This window comes from Apodemus sylvaticus, chromosome 1 (assembly GCF_947179515.1).
Source record: "Apodemus sylvaticus chromosome 1, mApoSyl1.1, whole genome shotgun sequence".
Classification (NCBI taxonomy): domain Eukaryota; kingdom Metazoa; phylum Chordata; class Mammalia; order Rodentia; family Muridae; genus Apodemus; species Apodemus sylvaticus.
The window spans coordinates 102,483,059-102,501,408 of NC_067472.1; the positions used below are offsets into that span (position 1 = coordinate 102,483,059).

The 18,350-nt window shown below is 36.2% G+C and overlaps 1 protein-coding gene and 1 pseudogene across 1 annotated transcript; both read left to right on the forward strand.

Annotated features, from left to right (window-relative positions):
• The first annotated feature begins 4,700 nt into the window (after positions 1-4,700).
• On the forward strand, positions 4,701-5,645 carry LOC127680953 (olfactory receptor 52M1-like). Its single transcript, XM_052176770.1, has one exon. The coding sequence runs from the start codon at positions 4,701-4,703 to the stop codon at positions 5,643-5,645; it is 945 nt and encodes a 314-aa protein (XP_052032730.1).
• Positions 5,646-14,147: 8,502 nt separating this feature from the next.
• Positions 14,148-16,348, forward strand: LOC127683447 (olfactory receptor 52D1-like; annotated as a pseudogene).
• Positions 16,349-18,350: the final 2,002 nt, after the last annotated feature.

Consider the following 18,350-nt stretch of genomic DNA (forward strand, 5'->3'; position numbering starts at 1 on the left):
AGTTTTTCTGGCTTGTCTTTCTGTAGCTGATTCTTCCTCATCTTGGTTTCTAGCACAAGTGGTTTTCTTATTCCCCCAGTTAGATGTTATACTAGGAACATCCCCTGTATGACTGTGCATGAGAATACCAGGGTAAAAAGAAAAGAGACAAGATAAGAAGATCAGTATGTGATAGCATACCTGAAAAAAATGGAGAAACAAAAATGTTATAAAGTAAAAAGTAAGAAACAGTTCCCAAACCGTGCTTGGTGGTAGGAGGCATGAAGGAATTAAAAATCACATCTGAAAGTTAGGACAGGTGGCTCAGGAGACAACTATATCAGGCTTCTGTCAGCAAGCACTTGTTGGCATCCATGAAGAGGTAGATGCTCTCAGTCAACCATTGGACAGAGCACAGGGTCCCCAATGGAGGAGCTAGAAAAAGGACTCAAGGAGCTGAAGGGGTTTGCAGCCCATAAGAGGAACAGCAATATGAACCAACTAGTACCCCCAGAACTCCCAGGGACTAACCAAAGACTACATATGGAGAGAGGAATAGCTCCAGTTGCATATGTAGCAGAGGATGGCCTTGTTGGACATCAGTGATAGGAGAGGCCATTGTTCCTGTGAAGGCTCATTTCTCCAGTATAGGGGAATGCCAGGACAGGGAAGCAGGAGTGGATGGGTTAGTGAGCATGGAAACGGGGAATGGGATAGGTGGTTTTCAGAAGAAGGATAACATCTGAAATGTAAATAAAGAAAATATATAATAAAAAAGACAAAACATTAAAACTAAGAAAAAATAAAAAATAAAAAATAAATTTAAAAAAGACAAGTGGATCAATAGCAACAGATGGTCAGTACAAGAGCACAGTTTTACGAAGTCTAAAATCTAATCTGTGTGGAGTTGGGGTGGATGGGTAAATTAAGCAGAGAAACAGCTAGCTTTCATAGCAGCGAAAGTTACTAAGCAAGCAGCTATGAAAAAAAGACATGGCTTTATCCTGCTGTGGACCTTAAATACTGTAACAACACCCTGTCAGGAAAGATAGGTTCCCTTGTACAATATTAGCATCACTCTTCTGATGTTACCAACTGTTTTCTGGTGTAGCTGAGTCCCTCTCTGCAGTAGGAAGTTGTTAATACTATGGATTTATTTAAGGAAGTCTGCTTTGAAACAGTCTGTCTCAAAAATGAAATAATAAATAATAAATAAATAAATAAATAAATAAAACCTAAATGATGGCAATAAAAATAGGTTTGTTAACATGAAAGGGCCAGGAGATCTCATAGAAGCCAACCCTAGACAAAGAACTACAGGTACCAAGTGATTCCTGGGAGAGGGAGAATTGGCCACTTGTCCTTTAGTAGTCCTATAGGAGTTCATAAGTTCATTTCATGCATAAATAAAATTAATTTTGAACTCTCCTCTCACATCTTCTCCCCTCCCCTTCCCGTCAGTCACCTTTTCCTCTACAATTTCACTTCTAGCTTTTCACGTCAGTACTTCATAAACAGTGACTTTATGTTTGTAACCCAAAACACACAGGACACACTTGTTATGGGGAACAACAACAGGAAGATCCCTGACACAAAGCAATGCTAAACAAGGACACATGCAAAGTTTTACATGGGCAGAGGTTTCAAAGAAACCACTGTGATCTAAGTATCGGGTGGTGATGTGAAGGGGGGCAAAAGAAGCCAGACTGGGAAGGCACTTGCTTATCATTTTGGATATCATCAGTTATAATCCATAAAACTAAGTAAATTCAGATACATAGACTTTTTAAAGTGATTCATACTTACATGGACTATATTTGAACCCAAACCTGTCTGGATTCAGATACTGACATTATCTTTTATTGACTCTTAAAATTTAAGCACATGTTAATGTCTATCCATAATTTTATCTCCTTGTTTATTAAAATGTAATTTTCTATATTACAAATGAAAACCTAAAATATTAAAAGAGAAGAGTGACTTGTAATGATTAATCATGAAGCCTAGTCAAGTATAACTAATCTCTCAAAAGATAACTATGACACTTTTATTTGGTACCTTTTTTTGGTACAGCCCATAAATATTTCAAACATCAAAATTCCCAGAAGACAGCTTTGAAATGTCTTTATTAATTACCTTTAAAGATATTCATAATAATTACTTTTCATAAGATTTGTCTCTGGTTGTTTAATAAAATAGTCCTATCCCAGTGGACTACTAATTACTCTTTAACAACCCTCTTAATCAGATGAAATCCAAAATGAACTGTAAGTCCAGCTGATGTAAGTTGAATGAGTTTTGATCTGTTTCTTTCAGAAGGTGGCCCTCTGGAAACAGTCAGCTTTTAATACTGTAATGGAGACAAAGTGATGGGGAAAAGAGCTGCATTTTCACTTACATGGACAGAATGATGAACTCCTCTAATCGGTAATGTTTTTCCTTTGAAAAACCTTGAAAAGTTAAGGATAAATACCATAGATTCTAAAAGGACTAGAATTTTTAAAATGCTGTTAATACAGTTACTTGCTGGCTAGCTATGCTGTAGAATGATAAAAATCCAGGTAAGAAGTATGACAGCATCTGAGTAGCTTGAGCAGGGCAGACCTTGGTAGCAGAGACAGTTGCAGGCAGAGAAGAACCAGTTTGGACTTCTTAAACATTAAAAAGTAATCTGTCCTAGCAAGACCTGTAGTCAGAAAAATAACCCTTATTGAGACGATCACTTCATCAAGAACAAGAAGGAAACATTCTTTCACGACAACTGAAACTGCTATAATCTCTTAGTTGCATTAACTCCCTTTAAAAAGAATAAATCAATCACTTTTAAACGCCTTTATTGTAAAAAAAAAGGAAGTGTTCAATCACTGATATGCTTGTCTTAACTTTAAAATTCCTGTCTTTTCCACATATCATATATCATAGATATTCACATATAATAAATTCCTACATATATATCAACTTAGAGATGTTAAATTAATATATATATGTATATCATATAATATATATATATATATATTAGTATTAGGTGTGGTAGCACACTTCTGTAGTCCTCACACTGCCATGTAGAAGCAGGAGGATCAAGAGTTCAAAGACATCCTACATCTCTCTAGAGAATTTTAGGCCATCTTAGGCTGCAGAAGACTCTGTCTCTAAAAAATTACTATTCAGTCAGTTAATCCTTAAAGTTCTTAGTCTGTAGAAATAAGAAAGACTGAAAATGAAGAGATACATTCAGACAAAAATTGTTGGAGCATAAATAATTCTCCTGAACAAAAGTTTTAAAAGTGTTCATTCATATAACCCCTCATCTCACCTACTTCTGTTTGTTCACCACCCTGACTTCTGGTTCTAAAATCCAAAAGAGAAAACTCAGAGTATGTTTTAAGAGGTATCACAGCATTTTGTCTTACATAAATTTTAGTATAATCTGTGACATGAAAAATTAAGTTAACATAATGAAAACAAAGGGGACTTATAGTTAATAGAAGGTATCATGGAACTGCCTTGGCTTAGATATGCCTTCCGTGATACCTTGCATTATCTATATTCTGAGCTTCTGTTTTATACCTACAAAACTGAAAAATCACTATTTGCTTTGTATAGTGTTTCCAGTTAAGTAGCAATATGAAAGGCATTCTAGCATGATGTTTCGCTTTTCATTTTAAGAGAATCTAGTCATTACCCTCTTTCATTAATTTGTATGAAAATGGGGAGAGATATTACATTTATGTGCAAACATCAAGAGATATAAATGAGTTACTATTTGTGCCAAATACCTCAAACACAATGAACATTAAGAATGACTGGACATATAGGAAGTGAATTAAAACAGAAATCAAGGCTTAACATCACAAAACATATGAACTGAGAAATTTGACTTCAAAAAAGTACGTGTTAGGAAATTCTTGTTAATTTTCTTTTTTTTATTTGATATATTTTTTATTTACATTTCAAAAATTTTATAAAATCTTGCCTGCAGAATACTCTTCACTTTTGTAGAGCAGTAGAGAATGTCTCATAGGTATAAATTCTACGGAATACAAACTTTTATTTAGACACACACACAAACACACACACAGAGAGAGAGAGAGAGAGAGAGAGAGAATGTTTAGGTTTGATGTCAAGAAGGAAATCTATTAATCTAAAATTTTAAACATATTCCATGTATAAATCTGATATACCCAAGAATTAAGCAAATAACGAAAATAAAACAAGGTTAATATTTTGTTTGTAATATATAGTGTCAAATAAGTTTAATGTTTTTAAACATATATGAGAATTTTTACTCGATTTATAAGCAATTTGAGGTGTCTGAGTACATGTTTCACCTAATGTTGCTAAGGAGGTTTTTTATTATCTGTACTTTAGTGATTCTCAATTTCTCTAAATTAGCAACACTTTAATCAGGGTCCTCATGTTGTAATGACTTCAGACCATATAATTATTTTTGTTTTTACTTCATAACTGTAACTTTCCTACTGTGATGAATCATAATAAAATATCTGTGCTCTCCAAGGGTCTTAGATGAATGATAATGGGTCACAACCCACAGGTTGAGGAACCACTGCTCTAATTAAGGCTTAGGTAGAGCTACAGGTTGAGTTTTGGGGGATACTCCAGGTTTATTTCTCATTTGTTTGCAGAGTTATTTATATTGACCTCAGCAAAACATGCACGCTGTACCAGGAGGACTTCAGCCACAAACAGTGGGCAGTGCCATCATGGAGCCAGCTAATAAGTCGCAACTCTCTCCAAGCACCTTCTGGCTGATGGGCATCCCGGGCCTAGAGCACCTCCATGTCTGGATTGGGATTCCCTTCTGTTCCATGTACATGGTGGCCCTGATGGGGAACGTGACTATCCTGGCCGTGGTGAGAGCAGAGCGCAGCCTCCATGAGCCCATGTTCCTCTTCCTGTGCATGCTGTCTGTCACTGACCTGGTCCTCTCCACATCTACATTGCCACGCATGCTCTGTCTCTTCTGGATGGAAGTTCATGACATCACCTTTGATGCATGCCTTGCTCAAATGTTCTTCATCCACAGTTTCACTGCCATGGAATCTGGTTTCTTCTTGGCCATGGCCATTGATCGCTATGTGGCCATCTGTGACCCACTGCGCCATGCCACAATTCTTACCAACAGCCGCATCGTCAAGATGGGAGCAGTTGTGGTGCTGCGGGGGGTAGGCTTCTTCTCCCCACACCCCATCCTGCTCAAGCAGCTGCCCTACTGCAGAACTCGAATCATTGCACACACTTACTGTGAGTTCATGGCTGTGGTGAAACTGGCATGTGTGGACACTGGAGCCACCAAGCGTTACAGCCTGAGTGTGGCCTCTGTCATTGGCTCTTGTGATGGCTTCTTCATTGCCCTCTCTTATGTTCTTATTCTCCGTGCTGTTTTTCGTCTTCCATCTCGAGAAGCAAGTCTTAAAGCCTTAGGCACCTGTGGCTCCCATGTGTGTGTAATCCTTGTTTTCTATTCTACAGCCGTCTTCACATTCCTAACCCACCGTTTTGGCCACAATGTGGCCCCCCAAATTCATATCTTCATAGCCAATATGTACCTTCTGGTGCCACCCTTTCTAAACCCCATTGTTTATGGTATCAGGACAAAGAAAATTAGAGAGTATGTTCTTAGTTTTCTTAGAATAAAAGTTTCCTGATGTTTCAAGTGCCTGCAGAGAAAGTGACAACATAGGATGTTCCTATGCAAGTAACTCAAGCCTTCTATGTAACTGCCATCTTTCTCACAGAAATTTGAGATTTTTGTCATATTTGCAGCAATGTTTTCACATATTAATGGGAATATAATAAAACTAGCAAGTAAAAAAATTCTTTGGACATCTTCCTTTTAGAGGCTATACTATGAGCTTGATGAATATTGAATGAATCTCTTAAGTCCTTGCTTTTACCAATGTGTGATGTAATGGATAGAGGCTTATTTAAAAATCAATGAATCATTAAAATTTTAAAACCAAGCCCATGAATAACACTTAATTTGAAAATTAATAGCCACTGACAATATACCATAAAGAGGCATTATAAATGATCTAGTTACATCTGCATATGAGGAACGTGTCACACAGTCCCAGAAATTGGCACAGCAATTTCTCAGTCAGAAGATGTGCTACAATCCAGCACTGCAGCCACTAAGCCCTCATGTTCTAAGCTCCATATTTCAATGGAATTTGTTTCCTCACTCAGAGTGACTTACGTCAGACAAATATGTCAGTTTGCATGAAACGCAGAGTTCACTCTAATACTGCATAAAGCAGGTATGGCAAAAAAATTATAGTAATTTGTATTCACTATTGAATTTTTTATCTTAACTAACATTTGGTCTGTATTATAATGGTCCTCAAAACTTCTATAACTTTTTTCTCACACTACAGCCTTATTTATATTTATACCAAAAGTCCTATCAAGAGCAGTGAACTTGATACATTTTTTGATGTGCTGATTGCTGTAGATACTCAGGTGAGGACAGGTGAAATACAAGGCTAGAGGCTGTGATTGGGCAATGGAAAAGGAAGTGGAGCTAAGAGTTTTAGAGAGAGAGGACAGGGGATAGATAGGGCAAAAGACAGAGCAAGATGGACGAACAGGACAAACTGAATCCACATGTATTGAAGTAATCACAGGTAGCTATGGATATCATAGAAGAGCAACAGAATAATATGTGGCAATTTGTCCACTCTAGGTAGGCAGCTTGTATTGATATCAATTGAACTTTTGAGTTCTGAGTGTGGGCATTTTGTGGGTTGAGAATTTACTGTTAAAATCTGACTAATAAATTACAATCCTCTGGAGTTTTCTTTATACTGGGCTGGGGTTTAGAGCAAGTCTTAAAAGACTTGCTCTAGTGGACAGATGCCTGGGAATAAGAGGGGTTTGGAGGCAAGCCAACCATGGGAAATTGGGCATACCACCAATCAGGGATAGCCATAGGGGCGGGGAGACCACTGTTGCTGGTGAGTAGTATGGATTGCTTTTTAATAATTACATGCTACAATTATGTGGCATTATTTCTTGTTAAATAAAAAGGACAGGCCAGTATGTAAAGCAGTTTACATTTATTGGATGACTATTCTAACAGAAACATTGAAGATCAAATTGGTAATGAAAATGTAAGTTTATTTATGAAAAATATAACCATTTAGCTATACCTCAAAATAAGGTAACCCTAATCTTTCTTAGTCTATAAGAGAATAAATGATTTCAGAAGCAATCAATAAAGGTGAGGCTATGGCAATGCTGCCTTTATAAAAATTTATAATTTTTATAATATTATTTTCCCTTTCTTTTTTCATTCTTTTATCTACAATCTACAAATTAATTGAAGGTAAATATCTGAGCTCATTTACTCTTTAATAAATAAAGCTGTTCAGCCTCTTATTTATCAGCAAAACTGTTTCACCATTTCACTTTTTTCTATTTATTTATTTCAAATTCCAGATTTTATTCCCCTCCTGGTCCACTCTCTGACTCTTTCACACCCCTACCTTCTTCCCATCCCCCACCCCTCACTCCACCAGAACTCTAAACTCTCTGGGACCTCCAGCCTCTTGAGGGTTAGTTGAATCTTCTCTGACTAAAGCCAGACCTGGTAGTCCTCTGCTGTATATACCTGGGAGTACTCATATCAGCTGGTGTATGTTGCCTGGTTGGTGGTCCACTTGAGAGATCTCGGGAGTCCAGGTTAATTGAGACTGCTGGTCCTCCTACAGGGTCGCCCTTCTCTTCAGCTTCTTCCAGCTTTTCCCTAATTCAACCACAGGGGCCAGCATCTTCTGTTCATTGGTTATGTGCAAACATTTGCTTCTGACTCATTCTGTTCCTTGTTGGGTCTTTCGGAGGGAAATCATGATAGGTCCCTTTTTGTGAGTGCTCCATAGCCTCAGTAATAGTGTCAGGTCTTGGGGCCTCCCCTTGAGCTGGATCCCACTTTGAGGGATCCAGCAGGACCTTTTCCTCAGGCTCCTCTCCATTTCCATCTCTGCAGTTCTTTCAGAGAGGAACAATTATAGGTCAATGGATATAGAAAATGTGGTTCATTTATACGACAGAATACTACTCAGCGATTGAGAATGAGAATATCCTGAATTTTGCATGTAAATGGACAGAACTAGAAAATATCATCCTGAGTGAGGTAACTCAGACCCCAAAAGACAGGCATGTCATGTACTCACTAATAACTGGATATTAGCTAAAAAGTACCAAATACCCAGGATATAATCCACAGAACTCAAGAAGGTCAACAAGCTGATGGGCCCAAGTGAGGATTTCTCAGTCCCACTTGGAAGGGAGAAGAAAACAACCACCATAGGGGAATGGAGGGACCTAATATGCCAGGGGGTAGAGAGGGCAACATGATCGGGTGTTGGGTGGGGAAAAATGACTGAAATCCCTGAGGGCCACAGAACGAATGGAAACAGTCAACCTTAGAAGCTAGGAGGTTTTGGGGGGGGACCCTCTAGAATGTACCAGAGACCTGGGATGTGAGAGACTCTCAGGATTCAAAGAGAGGGACCTTAGATGAAATGCTCTAACTTGAGGAGAGGGAACTTGTAGAGTCTACCTTCTGCAGAAAGACAGGGATGGGATTGCCATCCCACAGTCAAAACTCAGCAGTTCTTTTAATTACTATATCTAGTGTCTCCTCTACATGTGTCAGAGTTTTCTTCTTAGTATAGATGATGAATACCTAGATGGATGAGAAGTAGATAGATAATAGATACACAAGTAAGTAGATACTGATATGTGTTTGAGAAATGTTTACTAAATCATCATTCTCCAGTTTCTCTTAGTTTCCTCCACATCCCCGTGTGCTGTTTTCTACCTATGAAGTCTCACATCTGAGTCAGGCCTCAGTATTCTTCCTATCTGTGTCTTTGCTAATTTTCCACCTTCTACATCTTTCTTACCTAGGAAAAACTTGATGTTATTAAAAATTGAACTACCACTTAAACTCGTGCGCCTTGTTTGAAAGATTGATTTCTTCAATCCATACTGACAAAGTTTCACATTGATATATTGTGTATATCTCAACATATCATTGTATCTTTCAATATACAATAGATATAATCTACTATATAAACAATATAAAAGAAAGGAAAGAAAAAACAAATGATCATGCCATTAGATGGAGAAAAGGCCTGTGTCAAAATCTAACACACCCACATGATAAAAGTCATGGAGAGATTAGAAATGCAAGAGACATATGTCAACAGTCACATAATAAAGACAATTTATAGCACTCCCAAAGCCAAGTTCAAATTAAACAGAGAGCATCTCAAAGCAATTTCACTAAAATTAGGAACAAGACAAGGCTGTTCATTGTGTCCATACTTATTTAATATAGTACTTGAAATCTTACCTGTCATAATAAAGCAACCAAAGGATATCAGGGGAATGCAAATTAGAAAGGGAGAAATCAAAGTATCTTTATTTACAGACAATTTGATAGTATACATAACTGACCTGAAAAATTCCACCAGAAAGCTCCTATAGGTACTATACACTTTTAAGTGAAGTAGATAGATACAAAATTAGTTCACAAAAATTAGTAGCCTTCCTATACACAAATGCCAAATGAAATTTGGGAAAACATCATTCACGATAGCCTCAAATAACATAAAATATCTTGGTTTAAACTCTAGCCAAGGATGCAAAACACTTATTTTAATTAGTCTTAATTCAAATAAAATAAATCCTTCACTAAGTGAAACAAAAATGGAAGAAAATAATTATATTTTTTTCCTATATAAAGTTTTGATTGCCTATTCAATTTGTCTCCCTTGGTACATTATACAGTCATTCATGGGATCCTGTATAAACACTACTGGTGAGAGGAGAGGCATTACTCTAAGTATAATTTAACCATTTATAAAGAGGGATAAATTTTTAAAAATTTAATAAATGTTTTAATATTTAGTTAATTTCTGTATATTTTTCATTTTGGAGGACATTTCTAAGTAGTAATTCTATATGAAATCAATGTATTTTTTTCTTTTTATTACTAAGAAATGTACATTTTATATTTATTTGAAGTTCTCTTGTCTTTTTATTTACTCATCTCCCACACAATATAGCCCAAACACAGTCTCCCCTCCTTTGACTTCAAGTCCCCCTCATCTTCCCTCTTTTATTAAAACAAATTCCTATAGGTGCTCCTTGAATTTCCTTTATGATTACTTCAGCCTCCTGTTCAGGAATCAAATTGCACACATTAAGTTTGAGTGTTGAAAATGGCTCAATTTTACCTCCCATTGTCTGTGGCATAAATTTAAATACTGAGAACACTGAACAACTCTAGTTGATTGGTTTTTGGTTGCTTTGTTTGCATTATCTCTGGATTTTGTTTTACCATAAGCAAGAGACTTTGATATTTGTTTAGTCATACTATGTAATTGGTCACAAATCCAAGGCCCAGTACCCCAAAAGGCAAGACCTGCACTCATCATACAGACCCATTAAATTAAAAAGTGAAAAGGAAAATCAGGCAGAGAAGATACAGCAAATGTAGACACATTGGAAATATCACATATGGAGTGGTACAAGTTACTTGACATATTTTATCATCTAGTATATCTCCAGTAAAATACTATGAGACACATTGCATTTAAATTCTTTCCTTTCTCCATCTCTTAGATGTTTATTTTTTCATTCATTTCTTAAATTTTATATATGTATGCTGTATTCACATCATTCCCCCTTCATTCTTACAATTCTTCCTCTGTCCCTTTCCTGCCCCTCATCAAATTTACTATTTTTTTTAAATTAGTATTTGTATATGCATATGTATGTGTTATATGAACACATATATAAATACAATCCATTGAACCGTCTTCTCCAGGGTTGAGCTCCTCTGATTAATTATCCAGTACCAAGTGGTCAACCCCAAAACATTTACATTTAAGAAACAGTAAATCTTTAATATCAAAAAAAGAATATTCATGAATCTTGGTGTGTTGTGTGCAATATTAAAAAATGATAGACCTGCCAACTCTCCTGCCCTGCCATGGTACAATACCATGTCCCCTCAGGGTCCCTCTCCATGTGAACCCAGCTATTCAGCAATTCTGTTGACCTGGCCATATCTCTGGCAGGGCTATGCAAGTTCATCTCTCTTGCTTATCTATACACCCCATGGTCTGCCACCTCTCACTTCAAATACCAGGTAGAAACATGATTCTTAAAGCCAATTAGATTTATGTATATTTAGAATCACAATTACAAGATGCCAATACAGTAATTTGAGAGCCAATTGGTTATGATAAAAGCTTTAACCCAAATACTCTAACCTCTTGATAACACCATATTGGACTCCATTTTGGTTCCTTCCTTCTCCTGAGACCTCTGAGACTCCCCAACTCCTAGTTCTTTCTCCCCTTTCCTGTCCAATCACAGGCCTTCCACTGCCCTAATATGATTAGACATGGGAAATCTTGCAACATTTCACCCATTCTGTTTAATTTAAGAAAAATAACTTTGTCTCAAAATATAAATTGAGCATAACTATTACCATTTTGTAAATTATAAGGTACAAGGTATAACCTAACATCCAGTCCAACATACTTGTCAACAAAATTGAACACTGTCCTTTCTCCTAAAAGACTACAGTTCTGTACCTGACTTTTGTCCAGGCTTTAGATTGAATGCCATCTGAAAACCATCCTTTCAAATCTGTTCCTCTCAAAGTAAAAAGCTTAGGTTGGCTAGGAGACTATGTAGTTTTTCAACCCTGTCAGAAATCCAAGAACGACTGAAAATAGATAGGAAGCCCAACACAGCTTCCAAATCTTAGCCAATTGATAGAAACTGCTAAACATCCTGATAGCCCTTTACATCAAGATGTTGGAGGATTGTTCTTCAGGCTTCTAGCCCATGAAAGTCTTACAGACATTAGAGAAACAGGAATATTAAGCACTTCCCTACTCTGTCTCTGCAGATTTAAGCTGTCCTAAGTCTGTATTTGTGTCCTTTCATTGGACAATATTATGTCTGTAGATGAAAAAAGGCAATTATTGCCTAGTGGATGTCTGGCCACAGCTGGAGTAACTCATAGATACTAAGCTTCTTCTTTGAATCCAAGACAGAAAAAGCTGTCAGGAGCAGACTAGGCTCAACAACAAGTGTATTCATAGCATTGAACATCACATTCTGTGGATTTCTGATGTTTTTGAAAACCAACAATCTATGCAAAGTAATCTAGACTATTGTCCATTAACTACTCTAAGTTACTTCTAATTAAAATCTTGAAAACACCCTAACAATAAACTCAGAGCCAAGAATTTGGCCCTAAACTCACAAGCTTAAACATCTTAGATCTGTTTATAACAGTGAAGAAGGACTTGGTCTAAGGCCTGTACTTTTAACTTTTTAGTATTAATAAAAGAAATTTATACTAGTGAAAACCTTGATTTTGTATCAAAATGAATTTTATACCAAATAAGAACTTATGACTTAACTTAGTAAATTATAAAGATTTCTAGCAAATGAGATTATGGTTATACAATTAATTCTATTTCTTCTCTGTTCCAGATATCACCATTTTTATATTTCCTAGAAAGACAACCTATTAACAATCCTCTCCAGCCACAAATCCCAGGGAATTGGGTCAACAACTCTTTATAACTTCTTCAAGCTGAATAAATGCATATTATGAAAGGGGCGGGGAATGATAGGAAAATAGAATTAGTCTCTGTTGTCTATGTCTTGACTGGATCTGGCTGAAGTGCAGGACATCAGGAGTTCAAGCAGGTCAGTTCAGAATGTTTGACGAGGAGACTGACCAGGGCTGTATATTCTTTAATATACAAATCTCAAAGCAAAATTTGAGTATCATCAAGATAACCTTCCTGTTTGGGTCTCTGCCTAGAGCAGCCATCCTGTTATACTGTCTATCTGTTGGGCTTTCTACCTGGAGCCTCAGACATCTATTAATTAATACCTGTTCATAGCAAGCAATGGTTATCACTGCACTCTCTACTCTGGAGTCAGTGACTAGTATTCCCTATCTAGTTCTGAGCCACAGGCAAAATTTCCCATGTGATTCAGACAGAATCTGAAAATAAATTTATCCTAAAAGCAAATAATCCTAATTTTAACTTCAGAGTTAAATCAATCTCTACCCCAAGAACTTGGAAACTTCCATTTTATAGCTCTCTGACTCTGAGTAATCTGATTTCCTTACAGCAGGGAACCTCAGGACTGCCAGCAGTTTATTTGTTTCAACTCCCCCCAATCAGGTTGAGTCACATGACTTACTTTTAGGGCCACCCAGTGTACTCACTTACCAAATAAATAAATAAATAAATAAATAAATAAATAAATAAATAAATACTAAAATAAAACTCTAACTCTCAGGCTAAACATCTCAAATTTCTAGTGGACTCATGCCCAGCCAGCACTTTGGGTACGCCATCTGTTGTGAGAAATACTAAAAAAAGAAACCCCACCAACTCCTCCTTGTATTTTCTATAAGCCACTAGTTCCCTCTCTGTCACAACTGATACCCAACAAGGCCGTTCTCTGCTACATATACAGCTAGAGCCATGGGTTGTTCCATGTGAACTCCTTAGTTGGTGGTTTTATCCCCAGGAGCCCTGGAGGGGTCTGGTTGGTTAATATTGTTGTGCTTCCATTGGGGTTGCAAACCTCTTCAGCACCTTCAGTTCTTTCTCTAACTCCTCCATTGTGTCATGCATGAAAAGTATATAAAAATTGTATTTGAAGGTTTAAAAATGTATACTCTATCTTGGTCTATAAACACAGAAATATAGTTCTTTTGTCTTCTTAGAAATGAAAATCATGTCTTCTGGTTTTGCATTATTAAAATTTATATTTTTCTCTTCATCCTAAAAGTCCAGGATGTTAAGGGACAAGGATTGAGCATGTTGTCTATGAATCAGTCAATTCATTCATCTTTTGAGTCATTTGAAAGTACTTGTTCATATGATTTGAAAGAAATTGTTACCAGGGAAGATAATCATTAGATTATCCAAATATTTCTCCTACTATAATGGTGATGTTCTAAGTTAGAAAAGTGGATTCTATTAATTTAATCTTGGGGTAAAACATGTTAAGTGTTATATTAAAATTAATAAATAATCTGTTTATTAATGGACAGATGAATGTGAAGACTTTACACTTTCTACAAAAGAATGCAACAAGTTGTTTCCATGATGCCATTGTCAAATATTACTAATCTACACCCCAGGATCTTTCTTCTCCTTGGCATTGCAGGAACGGAAGCCATGCACACAGTTATCAGTGCCTTTCTGCCTCATTTACCTGAGTGCTCTTTTCGGTAATTCCTCTATTCTCTTTATTGTCAGAATAGATTCCATCCAATCTGGTGAGCCAATTTATTTCTTCCACTGTATGCTATCTGTGACAGACCTGATCCTTTCCACAACTGTCCATGCTTAAAGTTCTCAGCAATTTTTGGGTCCATGACAGAGAGGTTATTTTTTTTTTAATTTATTGATATATTTATTTACATTTCAAATGATTTCTCCTTTTCTGGACCCCCACTCCCCGAAAGTCCCATCAGTCCCCTTCCCTCCCCCTGTTTTCCCACCCAACCCTTTCCTGTTCTGATTTTGCTCTATACTGCTTCACTGAGTCTTTTCAGAACAAGGGGCCACTCTTCCGTTCTTCTTGTTCCTCATTTGATGCGTGGATTATGTTTTGGGTATTCCAGTTTTCTAGGTTAATATCCACTTATTAGTGAGAGCATACCATGATTCATCTTTTGAGTCTGGGTTACCTCACTTAGTATGATGTTCTCCAGCTCCATCCATTTGCCTAAGAATTTCATGAATTCATTGTTTCTAATGGCTGAATAGTACTCCATTCTGTATATATACATTTTTTGCATCCACTCTTCTGTTGAGGGTTACCTGGGTTCTTTCCAACTTCTGGCAATTATAAATAGGGCTGCTATGAACATAGTGGAACATGTATCCTTATTACATGCTGGGGAATCTTTTGGGTATAAACCCAGGAGTGGTATAGCATGATCTTCTGGAAGTGAGGTGCCCAGTATTTGGAGGAACCGCCAGACTGATTTCCAGAGTGGTTGTACCAATTTGCAACCCCACCAGCAATGGAGGAGTGTTCCTCTTTCTCTACATCCTTGCCAACACCTGCTGTCTCCTGAATTTTTAATCTTAGCCATTCTGACTGGTGTAAGGTGAAATCTCAGGGTTGTTTTGATTTGCATTTCCCTAATGACTAATGAAGTTAAGCATGTTTTAAGATGTTTCTCTGCCATCCGAAGTTCTTCAGGTGAGAATTCTTTGTTTAACTCTGTACCCCATTTTTTAATAGGGCTGTTTGGTTTTCTGGAGTCTAACTTCTTGAGTTCTTTATATATATATTGGATATTAGCCCTCTATCTGATGTAGGATTGGTGAAGATCTTTTCCCAATTTGTTGGTTGCCGATTTGTCCTTTTGATGGTGTCCTTTTGCTGTACAGAAACTTTGTAATTTTATGAAGTCCTATTTGTCAATTCTTGATCTTAGAACATATGCTATTGGTGTTCTGTTCAGAAACTTTCTCCCTGTAACAATGTCCTCAAGGGTCTTCCCCAGTTTCTTTTCTATTAGCTTCAGAGTGTCTGGCTTTATGTGGAGGTCCTTGATCCATTTGGATTTGAGCTTAGTACAAGGAGACAAGGATGGATCAATTTGGAGAGGTTCATTTCGAAGCCTGTCTGGTACAAGTATCTCTCATTTACTCACTATGCACTATGGTCTTGAGTTTTATCTTGTTCATGGCCTTGGATCTCTATATGGCTATCTCCGACCCTCTGAAGCACTCCACTACCCTGACTAACAATGTCATCTGGAACTTGGGGATAGTTATTGTCTTCCGTGGGATGTTGCTTTTTAGTCCTCAGCTATTTATGCTTCCCTACTGCAAAGCAAATACCATCCCTCATACATACTGTGAATTTATGGGTCTAATAAAGTTGGCTTGTGCAGAGACCCAAAATTTCAGATTATACAGTATAACTGCTGCCTTCGTAACAGGTGGTTTAGATTTCATATTGATCATATGCTCCTTTATTGTCATCATTTATAATGTCTTTCATCTTCCATCCAAAGCAGCACAGCACATGTGGATCCTTGGGCACATGTGGATCGCATGTTTGTGTGATTTTAGTACCCTATGCCCCAGCCGTTTTCTCCTTCCTTACTCACAGGTGTGGTCATAATGTGGCTCCTCACATTCACGTCTTTGTGGCTAATATTTACCTTCTTGTTCCTTCCTTAGCAAACCCAATTATTTATGGAATCAGAACCATGACAATCAGTGAACATTTTCTCTAAATTTTGACATCTAAAAATGCATAAATTAAACTATTGTTTTATGAACCACTGGTTCATAAACCAGTGATTTAGGAACCAATCAAAACACCAACAATAAAGTTCTTTCACCAAAAGGACAAATTGAAACATTTATTCAATATTTATCTATCTGTATGATTCTATATGCTGATATATTTGATACTGTATTCTGCCCTAAGGTCACACATAAAACTTTTATTATTTCACCTTAGAAGTTCTGATATATTGCCTCTAACTCACTAATTGGCATTCCTTGAAATGGCATGCATTTTGCATTTTTAGTTAATACAGTTATATACACATCATGTAGAAGTGGCAGTTTGTAAACTTAACAACAGAGATTATGATGTGAAAATAAATGTCTTCTAAATATACCTTCCAGAAGTTTTCCTGGAATTTTGAAATGCAATGTTTATCTAGAAATTCTTTTACTAAATCTAAATAACATCTTATAAACACCTTCCCAAGTGCTTTAAAAATATTTCAAATTACTCTAACATTTCCTTTTCTTGTTGTTTTCACATTATTGTTATAGTGGATTCTTTAAAAGCTGTAGCCTCCTCTTAAATTCTTTGATGTTTTTATATTCTGTACTACTACATATACTTACTCTACATTAAGAAATAAAAAAATGTCTTTCCAATTCTTATCTAGTTCTATAAGCTTAATTACCATGCTTTTACATTTTCTTGGTTAGGATTAGATATGCTCACATAACTAAAATTACTAAGAATGGCTACAGAAGTCAGTACTGACCATCTTGAAATATACAAACTATCAGTTGTAAGAATTTATTTTCTCCAAAACACTTGTCTGTGAATCAGTTTATGTTATGGTAAAACAAAACATTGATATCTAAGAATATCTTTTAGTTAAGATATTTTCAAAGAAAAATTGGCATATTAAAATGTTTTCCATTCTAATGTTTGCTCTCTAACTAATGTAAGAGATGACATTCTGTTATGAAATAAAAGCAAACTGAAAATGCATCCTGAAAATAGTATCCATTGTTTGCCTATCATAATAAATAAATACATTTTTTATATTATGCATGTGATTAGGTTATTAATTTGCAGTAGTGCTAAAGAGTATTTGTAAAAGTTTCTGATGTGAAAAGATGAAAATAGGAAAATTATATAATAATATAATCTACATATTTTTGAAAAAAGATTTTCATAGCTACTGTAAAAGGATCAGTTTTCTAAGGGTGTGGCTCCTGTTAAATATAGTACACTGCAGTTGCAAGCTACACATGTAAATGCATATAGAGAGCAAAAACTGTACTCGAGTTTTAAACAAACAAGCAAATAAAAATGAGTACTCAAAATTAGGTAACTAAACAATTGGGAAGAATCTTGAAGAAGTTGGAAGAAGATTGCAAATATGATCAAATTTATATGAAATTATCAAGGAACTAATAGAGATGAGAAACAAAAATATAGAGTGACTATATACTGTATTTCCACTATGTTCTTTCTTGTATGGCAGGATTCTATTGAAGTGCACAGATACTATGTTGCACAATTCCTATTTGTTGGGCAGAGATTCTCTTGGAAGTAGCCTACAATCAATGGATATACACATTTAAAAGTAATTAAATCATGACAATAAGAAGATCCAGTTTGTAATAAATTTAATTTAATGCAGGCAAAGAAAAAAACATAGAAAAGATAGGAAACTTAAAATTTAAAGTTTTAGTCATGCTCCATCTGGGATGGACCTAGAGTGAGCTGTAGTTCCAGTTCCTGTTAACAGAACATACCATCTATCTGCTCACCAAATATTAGAGAATAGGGTCTCTTTTAAATTGGAAGAAAGAAAATAGCAGTACTTCCATTTTCAAATCTCAGGCCTTTGGAGTCAAGCTGAATCCACTACCAGTAAATTAAAACTGGTTTTCCAGTTTGCAGATGGCAGAAGTTAAGACTTATTGGTCTTACAAATTCTGTCAACCAAATTTCATATCAAATATGCACACTTCCCAATGAATCTTGATAAATGTACTTTT